This window comes from Lytechinus pictus, chromosome 2 (assembly GCF_037042905.1).
Source record: "Lytechinus pictus isolate F3 Inbred chromosome 2, Lp3.0, whole genome shotgun sequence".
Classification (NCBI taxonomy): Eukaryota; Metazoa; Echinodermata; class Echinoidea; order Temnopleuroida; family Toxopneustidae; genus Lytechinus; species Lytechinus pictus.
Genome location: NC_087246.1, coordinates 19696682 through 19715399, shown reverse-complemented (window position 1 = coordinate 19715399; position 18718 = coordinate 19696682). Strand labels below are relative to the sequence as shown.

General features: G+C 37.0%; 1 protein-coding gene across 1 annotated transcript; it reads right to left on the bottom strand.

The window, feature by feature from the left end:
- Positions 1-2241: 2241 nt before the first annotated feature.
- LOC129283552 (mitochondrial import inner membrane translocase subunit Tim22-like) lies at positions 2242-16627 on the bottom strand. Its single transcript, XM_054919321.2, has 4 exons — positions 16343-16627; positions 7408-7592; positions 5023-5095; positions 2242-3628 (listed from the first exon to the last, which is right to left on the bottom strand). The coding sequence occupies exons 1-4, from the start codon at positions 16584-16586 to the stop codon at positions 3546-3548; spliced, it is 585 nt and encodes a 194-aa protein (XP_054775296.2). The 5' UTR covers positions 16587-16627; the 3' UTR covers positions 2242-3545.
- Positions 16628-18718: the final 2091 nt, after the last annotated feature.

Genomic DNA, 18718 nt, shown 5'->3' with positions numbered 1-18718 from the left:
GCTGGCTCGTTTGAGTAGGCCCTACACTGCATTCAGAACTAAGTCCCTCATTTTTTTTTTAGGGGGGAGGGGCGTTTGCCTCATCATGCTACTGAATGTGGTCTAATTGTGAGAAGTATTCAGATGTAATATTGCTTTTTCAAATTAGATCAACTAACTGTTGATAAATCCATCCTTTACCAAGAACATTTCAAGTTTATCATATCAGAGAGAGGGCAAGACATAAGAGCAATTCTCCCACGATCTATTTTGTAATTGTCAATGATTAGGGGCCTAGGGACAGACAGGAATAGAAAGGGGGGGGCAAGGAGCAGAGGCGGCCGTCCTTATGATTTTGAAGTGGTGGAAAACAAAATTGTAAAAAGGGGAGTAAAAGGGGTAAGAAATTACTTTTGTTCCTACTAAATGTTTTTTTTTCCAACATGCCTATATTTCATCCTCCCCAATATCTTTCTCCCTCTCTCTCTCTTTCATTCTACCTTCACGTGGTCTCTTGCTCCACCACCCAGATCGTCACCATCCCCTCCATCTCATCTTCTCTCTCATGTGGCCTCTTTCACCCGCTTCCCCTCTCTCTCTTTCACTTGTCGGTTGTTCTCTAGCTACTGTTTCTTCTCCCCACCCCCTAACTCAACCCCAGCCCTATTTGTTTCTCTCCCTCCCTATCTGTCGCTTGTCATGTGACCTCTTGCTTTGTTCCATACCCTATCCCCCCTCTCTCTTTTTGTCCTAGCCTCCCCACTCTCTCTCTCTCGGCCTTCCACTCTCTCACCTTCCTCTCGTTCACAAGGTGGTATTCAGTCATTGTTTAGTAAACCCTAGGTTAATATCGACCACACTTTTATGGAGTACCAGTTGTCAACTCATTCACAAAAATTATTCTGAATCTTTAGCAAAAAAATATGGTAATAAGAAAATACAAATCTTTTGGTGCCTATCTTTATTATATTGCAGAAGATAAACCAAGCATTCCATAAAAGTGTGGACTAAATTAGCCTAGGGCAGGGGCGGCGGAACATATTTTTGTTATGGGGGGGGGGGCAAAGCCAAAAAAGGGCACTTATATGTCAAAATGGGCATTTTGGTGCAAACAAGATTTTTACCAAGATATTGTCATCTGCGTGAAGTAGTTGTGTGTTTTGTAGTGATGAAGTTGAGCTAAGCCATTTTAAAGTGATTTCTGATTGAAAAAAAATAGGTTCGGGATAAATTCAAATCATACTCGCTTTTGGTCGTTAAAAGGGCATCCTTGCAAGATGTTACAAACGCGAGTTCCAAATTGTTGGACATTTCATAAGACATGAAAATTAAACATTCTGAGCAGTTCTTGGGTTTCATGACATCTGCTCCGGCGAAAACTGCTCCAATTGCAATCTGCTCATTAAGCGAAACATAAAACCTAACCCCAAAACTAAATAAACCCTCATCTTTACATCATTCTGAACCAAAAAATCAAGTACAATCCTTAGTCTTACCCTATGCCTTCTGAGAAATTAAGACCGGAGAAATTGTCGCAGGAGCAAATGTCGTGTCACCATTCTTGTAATCTTGAAAAAGATGTTTATCTTACTAAAGAATTAACGCGAGCACAAAGCCCAAGCTGAAATTTGTTAATATATTGACCAGAAAAGTAATCCATTATAGGATACATATCTCACCAATCAAATTAATGCGAGTGTGAAGTGCGAGCTGAAAATTTGTGATATTCCAATCTGAAAACTAGACATTCTAAGCATTCTTGTAACCATTGACAGAATGAGTACCTTACTAAACAATGATTGATGCGAGCGCAAAGCGTGAGCCAAACATTTTGTTATTTTCTAACCTAAAATGTATGCTTTACTTCAAAAAGGGTATTTTTATTTTGTTTGGGGGGGGGGGGCAAGTGCCCCCTGATTCCGCCACCCCTGGTCTAGGGATAAACCTCGGTTTCATTATCTGAATACTACCCTATCTATGTCACTGCTATTCTGTGCATTGTTCACATTTAATCTACAAAATTGAAGGACGTAAATTGATCTGACGGACAAAGTAAATGCAGTCTCATTTATTTTAGATAACTGTATGTGACTCAATTTGAGATTAATTGGAAATTCTTAATACTGAACTAAAACGCAATAAGGATATTGGTTGAAATTAAGGTATATGAAATACAAAACAAATTTCCTTTTGAAGAGGAACCGATATGTATCAATTAACTTGCATAAGAACGGTACAAATAACTAAAGTGAGAAAGAAATATGTGAGCAAAGAATATTTAATATTTTATTTACATTTTACAGTCGAAATTCCTCTGCAAATATTTAAGCAGTTGGTATGATATGCAACATTTACCAAATTATTGAAGAGACTTTCATCAGTAAACTGTCGGGAATTACATGATAAAAACACAAAACTGCCTTTGACTTTAAAAAAAGAAGAAAATCTTATAAAATATGACTTTTACTATATCCCCTCCCTGGTCAAAAAGAAGAGTCAGTTGTAATGTCAATCCAGGATATCGTTAGTGAAAGAATTCCCTGCTTCAACCTTTACTTTAGGCACAATTTACCTTAAATTTCTTAACCCTGATATGATAGGGGACTAGGGGGAGAGTTGCTGACCCAGACCTGTCTACTTTGCTAGACAATTATTTATTCAGAAGAAACTATAATAAAAAAACAGCAAGAAGATATCGGACTTTCAAGCAAAATATGCATGCTACAATCACACAAAAATTAAAATTTGATTTTGAAAAAGATACAATAAATCTCACAGGGGGTTCAGAAGGTTGATTTAAAGTGATAAATGGCTGAGATATCAGGGAATCAGCCCCCTAAAAAAACTTAGGCATTAAAATGGCGCAGTCTTGCAAGGGTTAATTGCACACATTTCAAGAGCTGTGATCAATGTTACAATTGGTTTAATAGGCTTTGAGTACCAGCATTTCTTCTTCTTCAGGGATGATCAACTTCCTTCATTGCTAAAGATTCTTACATATAGAAGTTTTGTTTGTAATAACAAAGAAATTTTCATACAAAGAGTTGCAACAGATTCAAATTTCATATTTGCAATCAATGTCAAACTTTTGTGTTACTTCGCCCCACATTGGCATTATATTTGTAATGTGTTTAGAAGAATTACCGATACATTTAATAGGTACAATATTAATCAAAAAGAGGGATATTACTGTTTATATCAATTTTCAAAGTTTTATGATGACCGGTGTTAATAGAGGTTCATCCCTCGTGAATCCATAATGTCTTAAGACTAAGAAAGAGAATCATGATCAACATGAAGACCATACTCAGCTGACCAGCAAATCATCCATTCTAAAAGGGTGGCCATTTGGACATCAATGATAAAGCAAGAGTCAATGCAGTCAAGCAAGCGATGATTCTGCAACTGACCATCACAACGTCCACTGTCAAAGGAAGTGATCACAGAGATGGCAAAATGAATTAGCCAACCACTAAGTATCATTTCGGACCTGATCATCACATTGTCCATTCTGAAGGAATGTTCTCAGGGACATCGGGTGCCCACTTTGCTTTGTTTGCCTTGTGTCAGTGGAAGTTGAAGTAGTGATCGATCGCAGCAGAGAATGCGGCAAATCCTACACATCCAACAATGCCCGGTTTCAGTCCCGCTGGAGAATGAAAGGAAAAGATGGAAAGTAGTAAGGGATGGATATATTTACTCCCTTTCCAAGATTCATTAATTGGTGATGATGAAAATTAAATTATACTTTTAAAGGGATGCTCCGGGGTGAAAATATTTGTATCTAAATAAATAGAGTAAAATTCACTGAGCAAAATGCTGAAAATTTCATCAACATTGGATAACAAATAACAAAATTATTGATTTTTAAAGTTTAGCAATATTTTGTGATAATAGTTATACGCACGTCTTCATGATTAGTTGGGCTGATGACGTCACATCCCCACTTTCCTTTTTCTAATGTAAGTACATGAAATCATAATTGTTTCATTTTTTCATACACGTGTGAACAATGTGTCTCCTTTATAATGAAATAAGTTGCAGAAATGAATATCTAATGCATTAAAATCAGTTGTCAATCCAATACTTTCTGTTCTTGATAGAAAAAAATGGAATAAACCTATTTTCATATAATTAAATACAAAAGAACAAGTGGGGATATCACATCATCAATTTTCTCATTGAATATTCATGAAGAGATGCCTAGAACGGTTTCACCGGAATAATGCAAATCTTTAAAATGCCATATCTTTGTTATTCCTTGTCTGATTTTGATCAAATTTTTAGTGTTTTGTCTGATTTTTCTTTATCTGTTTACCAATATATCATATTATTTTCAGCCTAGAGCATCCCTTTAATATTTGCAATTTAATTCCTCAATAAAGCATTAATTGTTCATCACGGTTCTGCAACAAATACATTTTTATGGGGATTTGTAAATTAACATACTCCAGACATGGGGAATACAAATACAAGATAGATCTAAAGAAAGCTATGGCAGAGGAAAGAAGAAAATATGATAGGAAAAAAAAGAAAGAAAAAAAAAAAACAGGATAGGAGATTACAGAATTCAAGAACAGGGGAGCATTTCATGAAAGGAATTGTCAGACGTTTTTATCTGACAAGTCCCGTTCATCTGACAGTTACCATAGTAACAGTACATCTCAACCAATTAAAATTGAGGAAAGTTGTCAGATCTGACAATTTGTCGGACGAAAATGTTGATGAAACACTCCACAGAAGACAGAAAAAAGATGTGAGAAAAGAAGATGAGATAAGATAAGAAGAAAAAAAAGGAAAAACTGTAAACTTCTGGGAGAATAGAGAGGAGGCAAATGGAAAAAGAAAGAATGGTAGTGAAGCACAAGTAAGATGAGAGATGAGCAAAGAATAGAGAAAAAACAAGATAAGATAAAATAAGGAGAAATAAGAGGAAAAGTTTAATAGGAAAGGAGGAAGAAGAAAATTGAGAATGAAAGATACAACTAACTTCATGGGAGGATAGAATGAAAGGCAAGGAGGGAAATCTAAGGCTAAACAAACCTCTGTAACCAATGAGACCTCCTGTTATACAACCAGCTATAGGACTGTTCTTAGCATCATGCTTTCCTCTGTACTGTAATATCATAGAGAAAAAGAATATAAGAAACAGGTTTGTGAATGTACCGTAGCCAATCAAATGCACTTGGAGAGTCACATGCTCGCTTTTATAATTTTGGGCCAACATGGACCAGAGTGCAAATAAGTGATAAGTGTAAAAAACAAAAGAAGAAGCATAACATGCACTCTGAATTCAACCAAGGACTTTATAATATAAAACACTGGTAAAAGAAACAAGAAAAGAGAAGAGGAAAGGATAGAATAGAGATGGGAGAATTGAAAAAAGAGGAGGGAAAGAAGATGAGATCAGAAAGAAAAGAGAAATATCTCAAGAGAATAGAAAAGAGAGAGAGAAGAAAGGAGAAGGCAAAATGGAAAATGAAGGAAATAGAGCAGCTCCCATGCTCCTTTGAAATAAATGTAGTGACCCAGAAAACACAAGCCACTGGCAGTACAAAATACAGATAGATTGGTAATTTTTTTAAAATACATTCATTGATATATTGCAATTAAGAAGATCACCAGGCCATTTCAGGCCATGCTTTAGTACATAATGTTATGCGAGTTGGCCTATATCAGATCAGAATCATCTCATGGCCCATGTTCATTAAAGGAGAATGAAACTCTTGGAGCAAGTTAGCTTTTGTGAAAGCAGAAAAATCAAAGAATAAGATCAACAAAAGTTTGAGTAAAATAGGACTAGCAATAGAGGAGCTATGAGCATTTGAATGTCGAGATCACTAATGCTATGGAGATCCTCCCATTGGCAATGCGACCAAGATCTATGATGTTACAGATGAACAACTCTCCCCTTTTGGACACTGAAAATATACCCCAAAACATCTCTTTTTACTCATTCTAATCATATGACAAACGATTCATCAATGATATAATGTTGTGAAACCTCTGTACTTGTCCTCTCATAAAGAGAACACCTCACCTTGTGATAGACTCTATAAAAGTGAGAATATAAGTGAAATAAGTACTAAAGTAATGAGGGAGTTGTACGTGTGACATCACAGATCTTGGTCGCATTGCCAATGGGAGGATCTACATGGCATTAGTGATCTCGACATTCAAATGCTCATAACTTTCTTATTATTCATTCAATCTTCCTCAAACTTTCAACAATATGTTTCTTTGATTTTTCTCTTCGATATGGATTCAGCTGGTTTCAAGGGTTTCATTCTCCTTTAAGTAGATCCAAGTGCACTGCACTGAATAAAATAGATATCAAAGGGTTTATCATCCTGTCCTTGCATTCTGCTTTCACTTCCTGTGGTCACTTTCACCAAACTATTCTGTAATCTATTTAAGAAATGTGATCTAACATTCACCCACCTACCATACTCTTATATACAGTCTGGGAGATATGAGAGTTTTGTATACATTGGAAGTCAATTTTTTTTTTAAATATGAAAATTAGCTTGGAATGAACTACCCCTAGAAGGAAAGATGGTCAGAAGCTGACAAGTGAAATTACACAACATAAAAAGCGTATTGTACAGGTACATTGTAACTCTGCTCAATGATTCCCTCAATCCATAACCCTAAGCTCTTGGGTCCACAAAATTCTTTTTACTTAGCACAGGAAAGTACATGTAAATCATATTCAATAAAATTTTGTCTGAAATTTTTTGTGACTAATCATGGAAAGCTAAATTACTAGTCTGCAGACCTTTCATTCATTTCTTATTAATTCATTTATTTAATTTAATTCATTTTTTTGTTCAATATATCTATTTATTTATATTTTATTTTTCATTTATTTTTATTTTTATTTATTTTTTTTTTTGGGGGGGGGAGGGGGCTACATTTCACAACCTACTGCTTCAAACTTCAACATTGGATAAGGTTAAACCTTGCAGTGATGGGGATTTATGGAGGCTCTTTTTCCATTTTCCAGGGGCCCCGTCTTACTAAGAGTTGCGATTGATCCGATCAATCGCAACTATGGACGGCCAGCAATGTCAACATCTATTATGAATGTTTGTTCAAAATATATTCTAACTATGATATATATTCATGCATTCATTGTTTTCTTGAAAATTCACTGTGCTTCTCTTTGTTTACAAAGGACATTGTGCAAATTTTCTGTAGAAAAGTTTATGACACTGATGGATTTCCATAGAGTTACATTTGATTGGATCAATCGTAACTCTTTGTAAGACAGGGGCCATGGCTCTTTTGAGCATTTTGGGGAGTGAAATTGCCCAAGCCCCCTTTTTTTCCCCCCCCTGATGCAGACTCAAACAGCACCTTGTATTATATTCATGCCTCCTACACATGACAATGTAATATTGTTTTTTTTTCCCTGGTGTAACTTACCGATTCTACCAGGCATTCAGTGCAGGCAAACATGGCTCCAATCATGGCAAAGTTTTTGGCGTGGAAGAAGCACTGCCTGCCCATATCCTTGAGAACATCTCTGGCCTTTTGCTTGGCTGCTATCTCAGGATCGACTGGATTAACGCTGGATGTGAACAGACCAATAGCACCACCCAATGCAAAACCTAATATAGATATGAAAAATAAAACAAAATCAGTGATCAAAGAACAATTATGTTCATGGCGTGGAAGAAGTTTGCGCATTTCTGGCCTTTTTTATCGGGATTAATTCACTGGACGTGAAAAGACCAATTAGCACCACCCAATATCCATCAGAAGAAAGGAATTAAGTGAAAGAAAATCAGACTACGCCACAAGAGGGCATAATTGCAATTCAAGCTTCTGTAAAGATGTGGTTTATTTATCTGAAGGGTGAAATTTCACTTAATCCTGAAATTATGGTAAAATGATAAGACAAATATCTAGCTTTTAGACCTTGACCTAGTGAACTGAATTATCACGATTTCTGATAGGCCTACTTAATAAATAGGATTGGTACCAATATCAATTCTTATCCAGCACCTGTTATTACAAATGATTCTAATTCATTCAATATAAAGGTTTAAAAATATGCATTTTCGCACTGGATAATTCATAATCACTCGTGCATTACTGATCACACGTTTTATTTTTAATTATAAAAAACATTTTTTATTACAACCTGTTCACAAATACACATGTACTATTAGCTTCATGCAAAGGATCATGGGATAAAAAAGGGGGCAAGAGTGACGTTGTCTGGATGCAACCGGTAAATTGCCAATTCTTCTACTGCCAACTCGTCTACTCACCACATGGTCTACTTTCATTTAGTCTAATGACATTCCATCCATCAACATTTTGTCTAACAACCATTTAGTCCAATCATCACTTCGTCTAATCAACACTTTGTCTATGACCATGTCGTCTCATAACACTTGGTCTATTATCCATTTCATTTTCAATCACTTTGCACTATTAACACTTAATCCTATTAGACCAAATGGTATATGGACTACATGGCTATTGGGCCAATTGGTTATTAGATGAAATGGTGAGTGGACGAATTGGCAATTAGACCATGCAGATAGTGGACGAACTGATGGTAGATCAAATGATAATGGACGAGTTGGCAATTGGACGATTTGGCATGAGACGAATTGGAAATAAACCGATGCAACCCTGAGAATGCTACTGGCAGATGATATCATGTACAATATACATAGTGTAGCCATGGCCATAGGCACTAGACGCGCCGTCGTGGATGGGCACAAAATTTGTGCGCGTCGGTTCGCTTGTCAATGCGTTGATGCAGATATTGCAGCATATTGCTAACATTAAAGTCTATGGCAGGGCGGAAGAATACTCCATTTCCCCCTCTGTGATTGTAGCCCTGTACAATACAAAGGCGTCGTAACCAGCTAGATTTCAGTTTGGCACATTTAACACGTGTTTTAAAACACCTGTTTTTTCCCCCCAAAATGTGTTGTAAAACACTGCATAGACTTAAATTACATCTATAGACTTGTGTGTGTAAACTTGGATGTGATTTTAGATGATTTTCGTTATTTTTTTTTAGAACTTAGTAACTAGATCTAGATCCTTCTCATCAAATTTATTGTTGAAAAATACTAGTCTATTGAAAATATCAATCTGAACTTGCTGTGTGTAGATCTATTCTGAGCTGTGTGACTGTGCAAAGCATGCTTGCGGTGACTGTGTATAAGCATCTAGCCAGGAGGCTCCTAGAGAGTAAAAATCATTCACTTACATTTAAGCTTACTCTCCATGGAGCCAGGGATTGTGCCTATATCATTGCGTAGAGGATGGGCAAAATTGAAACTTTCACCCCAGAGATTTCTACTTTCCTTGTTAAAGTTCTAGCCTTAAATCATGTATACTTCATTTCCGACATTCATACATTATTAATTACATTTTGAAAACAATATAAATAAAAAAACCACAAAAAGTATTATGAGAAGATCTGATATTTAACTCACCGAGACACATATAGAGGGCACAGATGTTTGCCGCCCTCTACATGTACATGTGTCTCGTAGCCAAGCTACTAACAAAGAGGGCAAGATAGCGGCGTAAACATCGGTAAAGTTAAATCTCATCTTCTCATAATAATTTTTTTTAAAATTTATATTGTTTCAGAAATGTAATCCGTAGCGTATAAAGGTCAGAAATTAAGTTCTAGCAATCTAGCCCATTTAGATCTTCATGAAATTAGGGCTAGAAATTTTACAAGGAAAGTAGAATCTCAGGGGGGGGGGGGGTGCAAGAGTTTCAATTTTGCCCATCCTCTCTGCACATGACTTATTATTTATTTATTCATATATATATTCATATTGCACAAATTTTGAAAGTGCATTTCATAATAAATCCTTTACAGTAGAAATATACATCATTTGCATAACATATGCAGTTTTGAAATGTACCAATAAAATGAAAAAAAAAAAAGTGGAGGGGCCTACTGAAAAGCAAAGCTTGTAAGATGTAGACCCCCTATCAAAATTATATACAAGGGTAATATATGATGTGAAAATAGCAAAATTCTATAAATTAATATAGATATAAACAATGCAACACAAATGTTTATATATACACTATATACAAAATTATATATTAACTTTAAATTATCAACAGTACAATTAAAATATAAATCAGTAAGAATTTATAAAAAAAAATTTGATGAGTAATTTAAATCTTTCCAGAGAATTCCAGATTTTGGGTCCTGTGAACAATAGGGGAGATTGGGGTTAGTTGGAACGTGGGGTAAGTTGAAACATTGTAATTTTCTTTAACACCTATAAATAAATTTATGCAATACTGCCCTCTATTCATTGCCATTGGCAACAGCCATCCACCATATTACAGACAACACATGTGCAACGAGCCTGGTGTTTTTTTTTACCTTCTGAGTATTTTTTTCTTCTTTCAGAAATGTTTTATTATCTCAGATAAGTTTATAGATCAAGTTGGCCAGTTTGGGGGTATAATAGACACTTGTACCAAGCTACAAAATAAGGTTATTAATATGCCAAGGTGATGACCCATTTTTGTGCTGTAAGCTTGTAAATGTCAAATGGGCCTCTGGGGTTAGTTGGAACAAAATTTAAGGGGCTTTTTGGAACAACAAATGTGTTGGTTTAAAATCTTAACTGAATATTTTAAGTAATTACCCATGTATTTTTGTTTTACATGCTGGGTGTTGTTTGTATCTCATGTTTGACAACAATGTCCATTAATTCTTAGCATAGTTTACCTTTGCATTCATTCAGTTCTGACCTTTAATTGTTATTGTATGAATAGTTAAATAGTTCAAAGTACAGTTAAAAGTGTGTGTTCCTATAATCATCCCCAACTTTGCCCCTACCTAATGAGTAATGAGATTTTGGCATCATACATTTGTCATAAGGGCCACTATTTATATTTCACATATACATTGTCAGCCTCCATATCCATTTTATTACTTTTATTACAGTAAAAAAAAACTACATTGTATCAATCATTATCCTATTAATGTCATGTAAATTTGATGCAGAAGTACATGAAATTGATGATACTCTTAATTGCTTGTAAAATCAAACGCACAGTAGGCTTGTGTGAGTGGCTGTATATCATGTGTAATATAAAACATAAAGTTCAACAAATCAGAATACTTACCTTTAATATTTTGAACTTGAAAAAATAAGCAAATAAGCTAAAACTACGTAATATTAGTTTTAGCATAATTCTTAATTGACCATGCATGTTCCAACTTATCCCGTATATGGGGTAATTTGGAACACTTGAGATGGTCTTGTTCAAGGTGGATTTTTCAGTAACCAACATAGAGTTAAAGAATTTTATGGGGTACATTTGTATCCCTTAGATGCTTTAAGCTGATATATTGATTGTTTCTTGAACAAAATCTATTTGGATTTCACAGCCATTTTTGTCAAAAACGTTCCATATAACCCCAATCTCCCCTATAGTTTTGCCCGAAACTACTGTTCTAGTTTTAGGTAAGTGGTACTCATTTGGCTGTCTGGTATTATATGAATGCAAGGTATTATTTCTCATAAATATATTTTGTAGGACATTAGGTAAACTATTTCTATCTAGCTGATACATGAATTGAAATAGTTAAGCAACATAAGTCACTGACTTTGAGGATACGTTTCTGACGAAACAATTCATCTGCATTCATGAGCTCTAAAGGGCATTTTGTATATTATCCTCACCCCTCAGTACTTTTTTCTGAAGTAGAAATAATTTGTTGAGTCTCGTTTGAGAGGCATTTCCCTATGCTAGAATCCCATAATTAAGATACGGTAGAATTAATGCACAATACAACATGAATGCAATAATAATTTCTTGCTGCATTCTGCAAGAACATCATACTTCACAAAGGGAGACATTCCAAAGACATAATTATAACAACGGATTGGTAGACTTTTCAGCAATTAAAAATTGGTATTCGAGATGATGAATCTTTTCAGAGAAAATATGTCTTAAGTTCATGAAGTTTGAGAACAGCCACAGGTATTTTAAGCACAGAAGCGCACAAGAATAAGCATCAGGGGTGCAAGGAAATTACGCCTCATATCAACAATGCTCTCAATTATTTATCAGAAGAGACACTTCTAACTTCATTGGTTGACCTTACCCCAAGGCTAAGGCGGCTAGCCTAAGCATAAAGAATTTATGGATTGGTTGATGATAAATATTGGGCGTGTCATAAGGGACGTCGGACAGACGACAGAGAGCGGGTACTCTGCAGGGAAGGGCCTATCTCACCCATGGGTGCATCGCTGCCGCCGTGCACGGTAAATTCAAGGCACTACGCATGCAACTCTCTCTATGAGCTGATCCTTCCACAGAATTTGGAGATTCCTGGAGTACAGATAAACCACTTTAAACCACATGCACTTGCATGAATCGGTATTGCTTCATGTATTATAATCTCATAAGATTATTCCGTTTCACTTACTGATCCATATGAAGTCCATTTGGAGACTTATTTGAGCACTCTATTCCCCTCTGTTCCTTATCTTTTTTTGCTCTTGACGTCGCGCGGCTTGTCGAACGACAACATCAATTTTTGGCCTAAAGAGGGCGCGCGATTTATATTCATATCAAAGACATGACAAGGGAAAGACTAGGCACCTAAACTATTTTACACGCAAATCGACGCAAAGCATTACGCGAAGTCCGTGAAGTGTCCAATCTTTTCATCGTATAGACTTCGGTAGACCGTATTATTGACGTTCGTTAAAGCTTGTACTGCTGGTTTCGTTCCAGGTAAGTAGATTTTTTCTATTTTTTTTTTATTAGTCATCGTTTTAAATTATTTGCAAATAAGTGTTATCATCGCCAATAATAATCTTGCATTATATATGAAGGTATTCCATTTATTGGTGCCCATAATTAGTAAAGTAATCATAAGAATTGCGCATTCAAAGAATTTAGACAGTTATAAAATTACCGAGGAGCTGAATCAAGGTTGTAAAATTTATTACTTAGCACCACCAACGGGCTTCCTTGTATTTCCGTAGAAGAGACATGCGAAGTCACTTTCCAGGCCGAGGTAAGCGAATTTGCTCTTTTTTGTACGATTTCGATTTTGAATTTCAATATAAAAATGATTGTATTGCTACTTACCGGAAAGAGCCCTGATGAGTAGCGGGAAGGAGTTTCTGCAAATATTAAGTTCTGCGATGAAGCGATGTTTGCCGACTACTTAGAAATCCAGGGTCAAACGCGGTACGGTGCACAAGGTTAGTCTAGCATACTAACCTCGTACTAGTGTGAGTGGGCCTATCCTGAAATAAGTCACCTCTCTTCTCGTGTGTGCGCTCATTGTGTACAAAGACAAAGTCAATGGGAGATGAAAGAAGTCACTGCCGCTGACGAAATGAACGGCAGAGTGAATGGAGTGGTGACTTAAACCAGGATAATGCCCAGTTAAGCCTAGGCTAAGCAGTACGCCCCGATTTGAGATGATTTAAGCGAGTTTTTATCTTGCTGAGTTACAAGAAAAGTTAAAAGAACATTTGCCAGTTGCCACAATAATTTTCAGAATACCACCCCTGGCTCACTAACACTAATACGAGGTTAGTATATATACTAACCTTGTACAAGGGACCGTGTTTGACCCTGGATTTGAAGTAGTCGGCAAACATCGCTTCATTGCTGAAGACAGTGAAGTAATATTTGCCGAAACTCCTTCTCGCTACGCACCGGGGCTCTTTCCGGTAAGTAGCAATACATACAAAAATTATACATATGATTTTGAAATTATTTTATGATAAAAAGAGCAAATTTCGCTTACCTCGGCCTAGCAAGTGACTTCGTTTGTCTCTTCTACGGAAATACAAGGAAGCCCATTGGTGGCGCTAATAAATTTCACAACCTTGATTCAGCTCCTCGGTAATTTTATAACTGTGTCTAAATTTTTTGAATGTGCAATTCTTATGATTAATTTACTAATTATGGGCACCAATAAATGAAATACCTTAAAAAATATAATTCAAGATTACTATTGGCGATGATAACACTTTTTTGCAATCAATTTAAAACGATGACTAATAAAATAAAATTGAAAAAAATACACATGCCTGTAACGAAACCAGCAGTACAAGCTTTAATGAACGTCAATAATACGGTATACCAAAGTCTATACAATGAAAAGATTGGACACTTCACGGACTTCGCGTAATGCCTTGCGTGGATTTGCGTGTAAAATAGTGTAGGTGCCTAGTCTTTCCCTTGTCGTGTCTTTGATATGAATATAAATCGCGCGCCCTCTTTAGGAGAAAATTGATATCCACACCAACCAATTTTTATCTCCGTGAAATCTTCACTAAAGATCAAGAAAATATACATATTTTTTTAAAGAAACTTCAAGGAGAAGTCACGGAAGGATCTAAATGATTCGGTAAGTGTCATAGCAGAATGTGAAATACCAGATTATGCGTGATATTTTATGTGGGCAAAAGCCCAATCTATTTTCAATGTGTCGTGTGTGTCGTGTGAATATGAGTTTATGACTGATATTCCTTCGCACGCGAGACGATATGAACCCATGGGTGCCCCTGGCTCGCCCTGCCTAGACCAAAAGCTTCGGTCTCTGTTATGTTGGTTGTTCAGCTGAACTCCGTTGGCTTCACTCACCAAATACAGAGACCGAAGTTCTAGCGCGATCTGTACAGGGGACTCAATGGCCATATATTTATGTACTTAAGATCTGATAAAACGGGGAAATGAATTTGCGCGACAGCCGAGGTAAGTCACTGTTTTTGTTCCTTTTAACTTGATTTTTCTCTGTTTTTTGGCAATTAATGCCAAGAGGGAATATTAATTTGCATTTTGGTCGCATTAATTTTCAAAATTTTTATTCATTAAAGCCAAAAATTGAAGAGCCCCGACGGGGGGATTTTGCATTGCAAGTCCCCTAATGGTGGCTGCACGCTAGCGAGCCGTCTGTGTACGAGGAGAAATTAAAAAAAAAAAAAAAGTTAAAAAACTCCTCGAAACAGACGGCTGCCAGCTGTCTACGCCCTGCCTAGACCAAAAGCTTCAGTCTCTGTATTTTGGTTGTTCCGCTGAACTACGTTGGCTCCACTCACCATACATAGACTGAAGGGGATGGGGCCCCGTACCTACAGCCAACGTATAGTGAACTAGCGTTTTATAGATCGCGATTTAAAACTGTTTTTTAAGCAAAATTGAAAGTTTCATGGTTTCCATTATCAGGGAAATATAAATAACTTAAGTAATTGCATACCTTGGGCCGGAGTTATTGAAAAAAATCCTATGGATGATTGAGAAATCTGTCATCTAAGACATTTTCACCTGACCTGACGGTTTTTCTTGCAAGTTGCCATCTTGAATGACGTCATTATCGTTATTAACTTAATGTCTCGAATCGATATATCGCGATTATAACTAGTACTAGTACTAGTATAACTAGTATCGTTTATCTTCGGTTTCGATCGCATATGGAGCAGATCGTATAATATCGAAAGCAATATCGATATCACATTCGTGATTGTTGACGTTCGTTTGTAAATATTTTATAGTTTGGCTGCCATTTTGACCATTTTTATCGTGTTCAACCCAATTAAACATCGGTAAAGTATATTTTTCATGCCTTTTTCATCTATATCGTTTAAAGTATTTAAATATTAAAATATTGAATTTTAAAAGTTTGTTGTTTATACATCCTTAGATTGTAAATTCGATGTGTAAAATTACATCAAACTTTGGACTGTGAATTGACAAAAGGGAGGGAATGAGAACACATGCGAGCCCACACGTACACCCTACCGTCGGTAAATGGGGATTACAGTAAAATGTCAGAAATTGTTGAATAAATCCCCAGAAACGACGGTTATTCCTGTCTACGCCCTGCCTAGACAGCTGGCAGCCGTCTGTTTCGAGGAGTTTTTTAACTTTTTTTTTTTTTTTTTAATTTCTCCTCATACACAGACGGCTCGCTAGCGTGCAGCCACCATTAGGGGACTTGCAATGCAAAATCCCCCCATCGGGGCTCTTCAATTTTTGTCTTTAATGAATAAAAATTTTGAAAATTAACCCGACCAAAACGCAAATGAATATTCCCTCTTGGCATTAATTGCCAAAAAACAGAGAAAAATCAAGTTAAAAAGAACAAAAACAGTGACTTACCTCGGCTGTCGCGCAAATTCACTTCCCCGTTTTATCCGATCTTAAGTACATAAACATATGGCCATTGAGTCCCCTGTACAGATCGCGCTAGAAGTAGAACTTCGGTCTCTGTATTTGGTGAGTGAAGCCAACGGAGTTCAGCTGAACAACCAACATAACAGAGACCGAAGCTTTTGGTCTACGCCCTGCCCTGCCGGAGGTATGGGGAGATACGTACCGAGAACACCGCTGATGACTGTCTTGAATGTGCAGCTTTCCATTACCCGTTCAATCGTTTGTTCCTCAGGCGATTTAGGTGGAAGGGGAAGGCCATATTGCCTCATCTCTGAATTAAACCGCTTCTTATTTTCCCCAACTAATGCTTCCATCACATTTAATAAACGTAAATCTCCAGGATCTGATTCATTTTTAATTAAACCTGCTCCTCCGTCGTCATGTGTTTGACTACTGGGCGCCGCCATCTTAACACAGTGCGCGCAGCATGGATCGATAGTCTGCAGGTACAGTACAGACCCTGATTAAATTTTTTAGCCACAACCGTCACACAAGACTAGCACAAATTAATCATTCTGTTCACTTTCATGAATGAGAGGGAATCTGTATCCAAGTCATTGGCAGAGACCGGCATCAGTATCATCATCATCATCATCAACATCATCATACATGTATCATCATATCATCATCATCATCAACAACATCATCATCCTCCTCCTCCTCCTCATTATCATCATCATCATCAAGGCATGCATCATCACTAAACGCCTATTGCCATCACCACGCCCGTCAGGCCTCTATCATGGATTCATAAGTTAATTGATACAGGGTTGTGTAAAGACCCCCCAAAACCTTATCCATTCTCTGCAGATTAACATCCATAATATCTACGGTTCACTTGCTCGAATCTTCATAATAAAAGAGAAAAAAAAAACACGCCCCCAACAAGACAAATAAGGCAAAAAAAGAATTAAAGTTAAAAAAAAGCAAAAAAAAAAACAAACAAAGACACATGGAAAGATTGAAATATATCAAGAAAAATTATAAGTAAAGAAACAGATAAGATAAGGAGAAAGTGTGGTAGAAAATGAGCTGAGAAGGGAAAAGAAAAGGAAATACAATACAAAAAATGTGGAAAACAAAGGGGGGGGGGGGAATAGAAGCTCATATGTGATGAGTGTGTGGAGGCCAATGGGGAGGGGTAAACGGAAGAGAAGACCTTGAAAAACGGGTGACTCCCATCGAGGTCATGGGACACAGGTCACTGGTGGCAGCAGGGCAATGCTTGCCGCGGCCGGATCTAGGAGTCTTAGGGGAGGGGCATATTTTTCTACAACATATTTTTAAGAGCAAAAATAAAGGTAAAATGTCTTTCTCACCATATAGCAGTAAGCAACAAAAAAATGGTCATCACTGAAAGCACAGCCCCTTGACCAAACGGGGCACTACTTCATTTGAAAAACCCTCGAGGGATGAAGTCCCACTGACTGCGAGTGCCCACAATTTGTCAAATATAATGGTAGGTTCTGTCCGGGGTCCTGTCATGCCTATTTACCTTTTAATAATGAGTTTATATTATAAGAATCTTTCCTTTGAAATTGACACTTTTATCATACATTTGCTCCCTCGATCATCCTGCATGGATCCGCCCACCTGCTCCATACTGCGACACGATTTTTATTCAATAGACGGGAGTATATATTCTCAGAAAATAATCGTCACCTTAATTGGCACACAATCCTGAAATATCTCCGATACACTGGCGGATCCAGGGGGGGGGGGGAACAGCAGGCACGTGCCCCCTTTTGAGAGCCATGATCAAATTTGTAATACCGCTTTACCCAAGTGTGCCCCCCTATTGAAAGTGAGAACTTTTTTTTTCTTTTTCTTCTTTCTTTTCAAAGAAATGCCTTCCGATTTTAGGTGAAAACCTTTTCATTTTTTCTTTTTTTTTGCTTGTCAAATTTTCATGGGAAAATGTGCCACCCCCCTTTGGAAAATCCTGGATCCGCCCCTGCTCCGATCTATACTAGAGTCACGAATTGACCTTGACTTATAACTAAACAAAAGTGAGAAAATGTCAGAGGGAAATGTTGTGACGTCATCTTGAGTTAGCAGAGTGAAATTTACTATCACACGCGCAAGCGGTCGGTGAGCAATAATAAGTAAATTCCATTTACGGCGTTACTCGGGAGCTGGCGACAATTTTTCATGACCTTCGGTGCTGTCTTCGCGTCATACCTCTATTGAGTCCGGCTTTTGATGAGTGTGTTCTACCGACATCTATCAATATGACTACCAGTACCAGCTCGCTAAAGACAGAGGACATACATAATAACACCAATAACCATGATCTTTAGCTAAATAAAAAACACAAAGCCGGATTACTCAACACAGGAACAACGAGGACTCCCGTTTAGTGGAGAGTATGTTGCCATGGTAATGAGCCAGTCAGATGTATCTTCATCATAACGAGGAATTATCCCTTTAAGTTCATTATACGGATCGATTGGAAAGATAAACTGAATGTTTTATCCTTATCTCATCGTACAATCATCTTACAATTTTCGCCGCTCTGAGTGCTGGAATCACATTAGGG

Excerpts from the sequence above, each read along its gene's own strand:
- LOC129283552 (XM_054919321.2), bottom strand. The coding sequence starts at position 16,586 with ATGGCGGCGCCCAGTAGTCAAACACATGACGACGGAGGAGCAGGTTTA. Across the intron at positions 5,096-7,407 it reads CTGAATGCCTGGTAGAATCG|TACAGAGGAAAGCATGATGC; the intron begins GTAAGTTACACC and ends ATGATATTACAG. Across the intron at positions 3,629-5,022 it reads AGGTCTCATTGGTTACAGAG|CGGGACTGAAACCGGGCATT; the intron begins GTTTGTTTAGCC and ends TTCATTCTCCAG.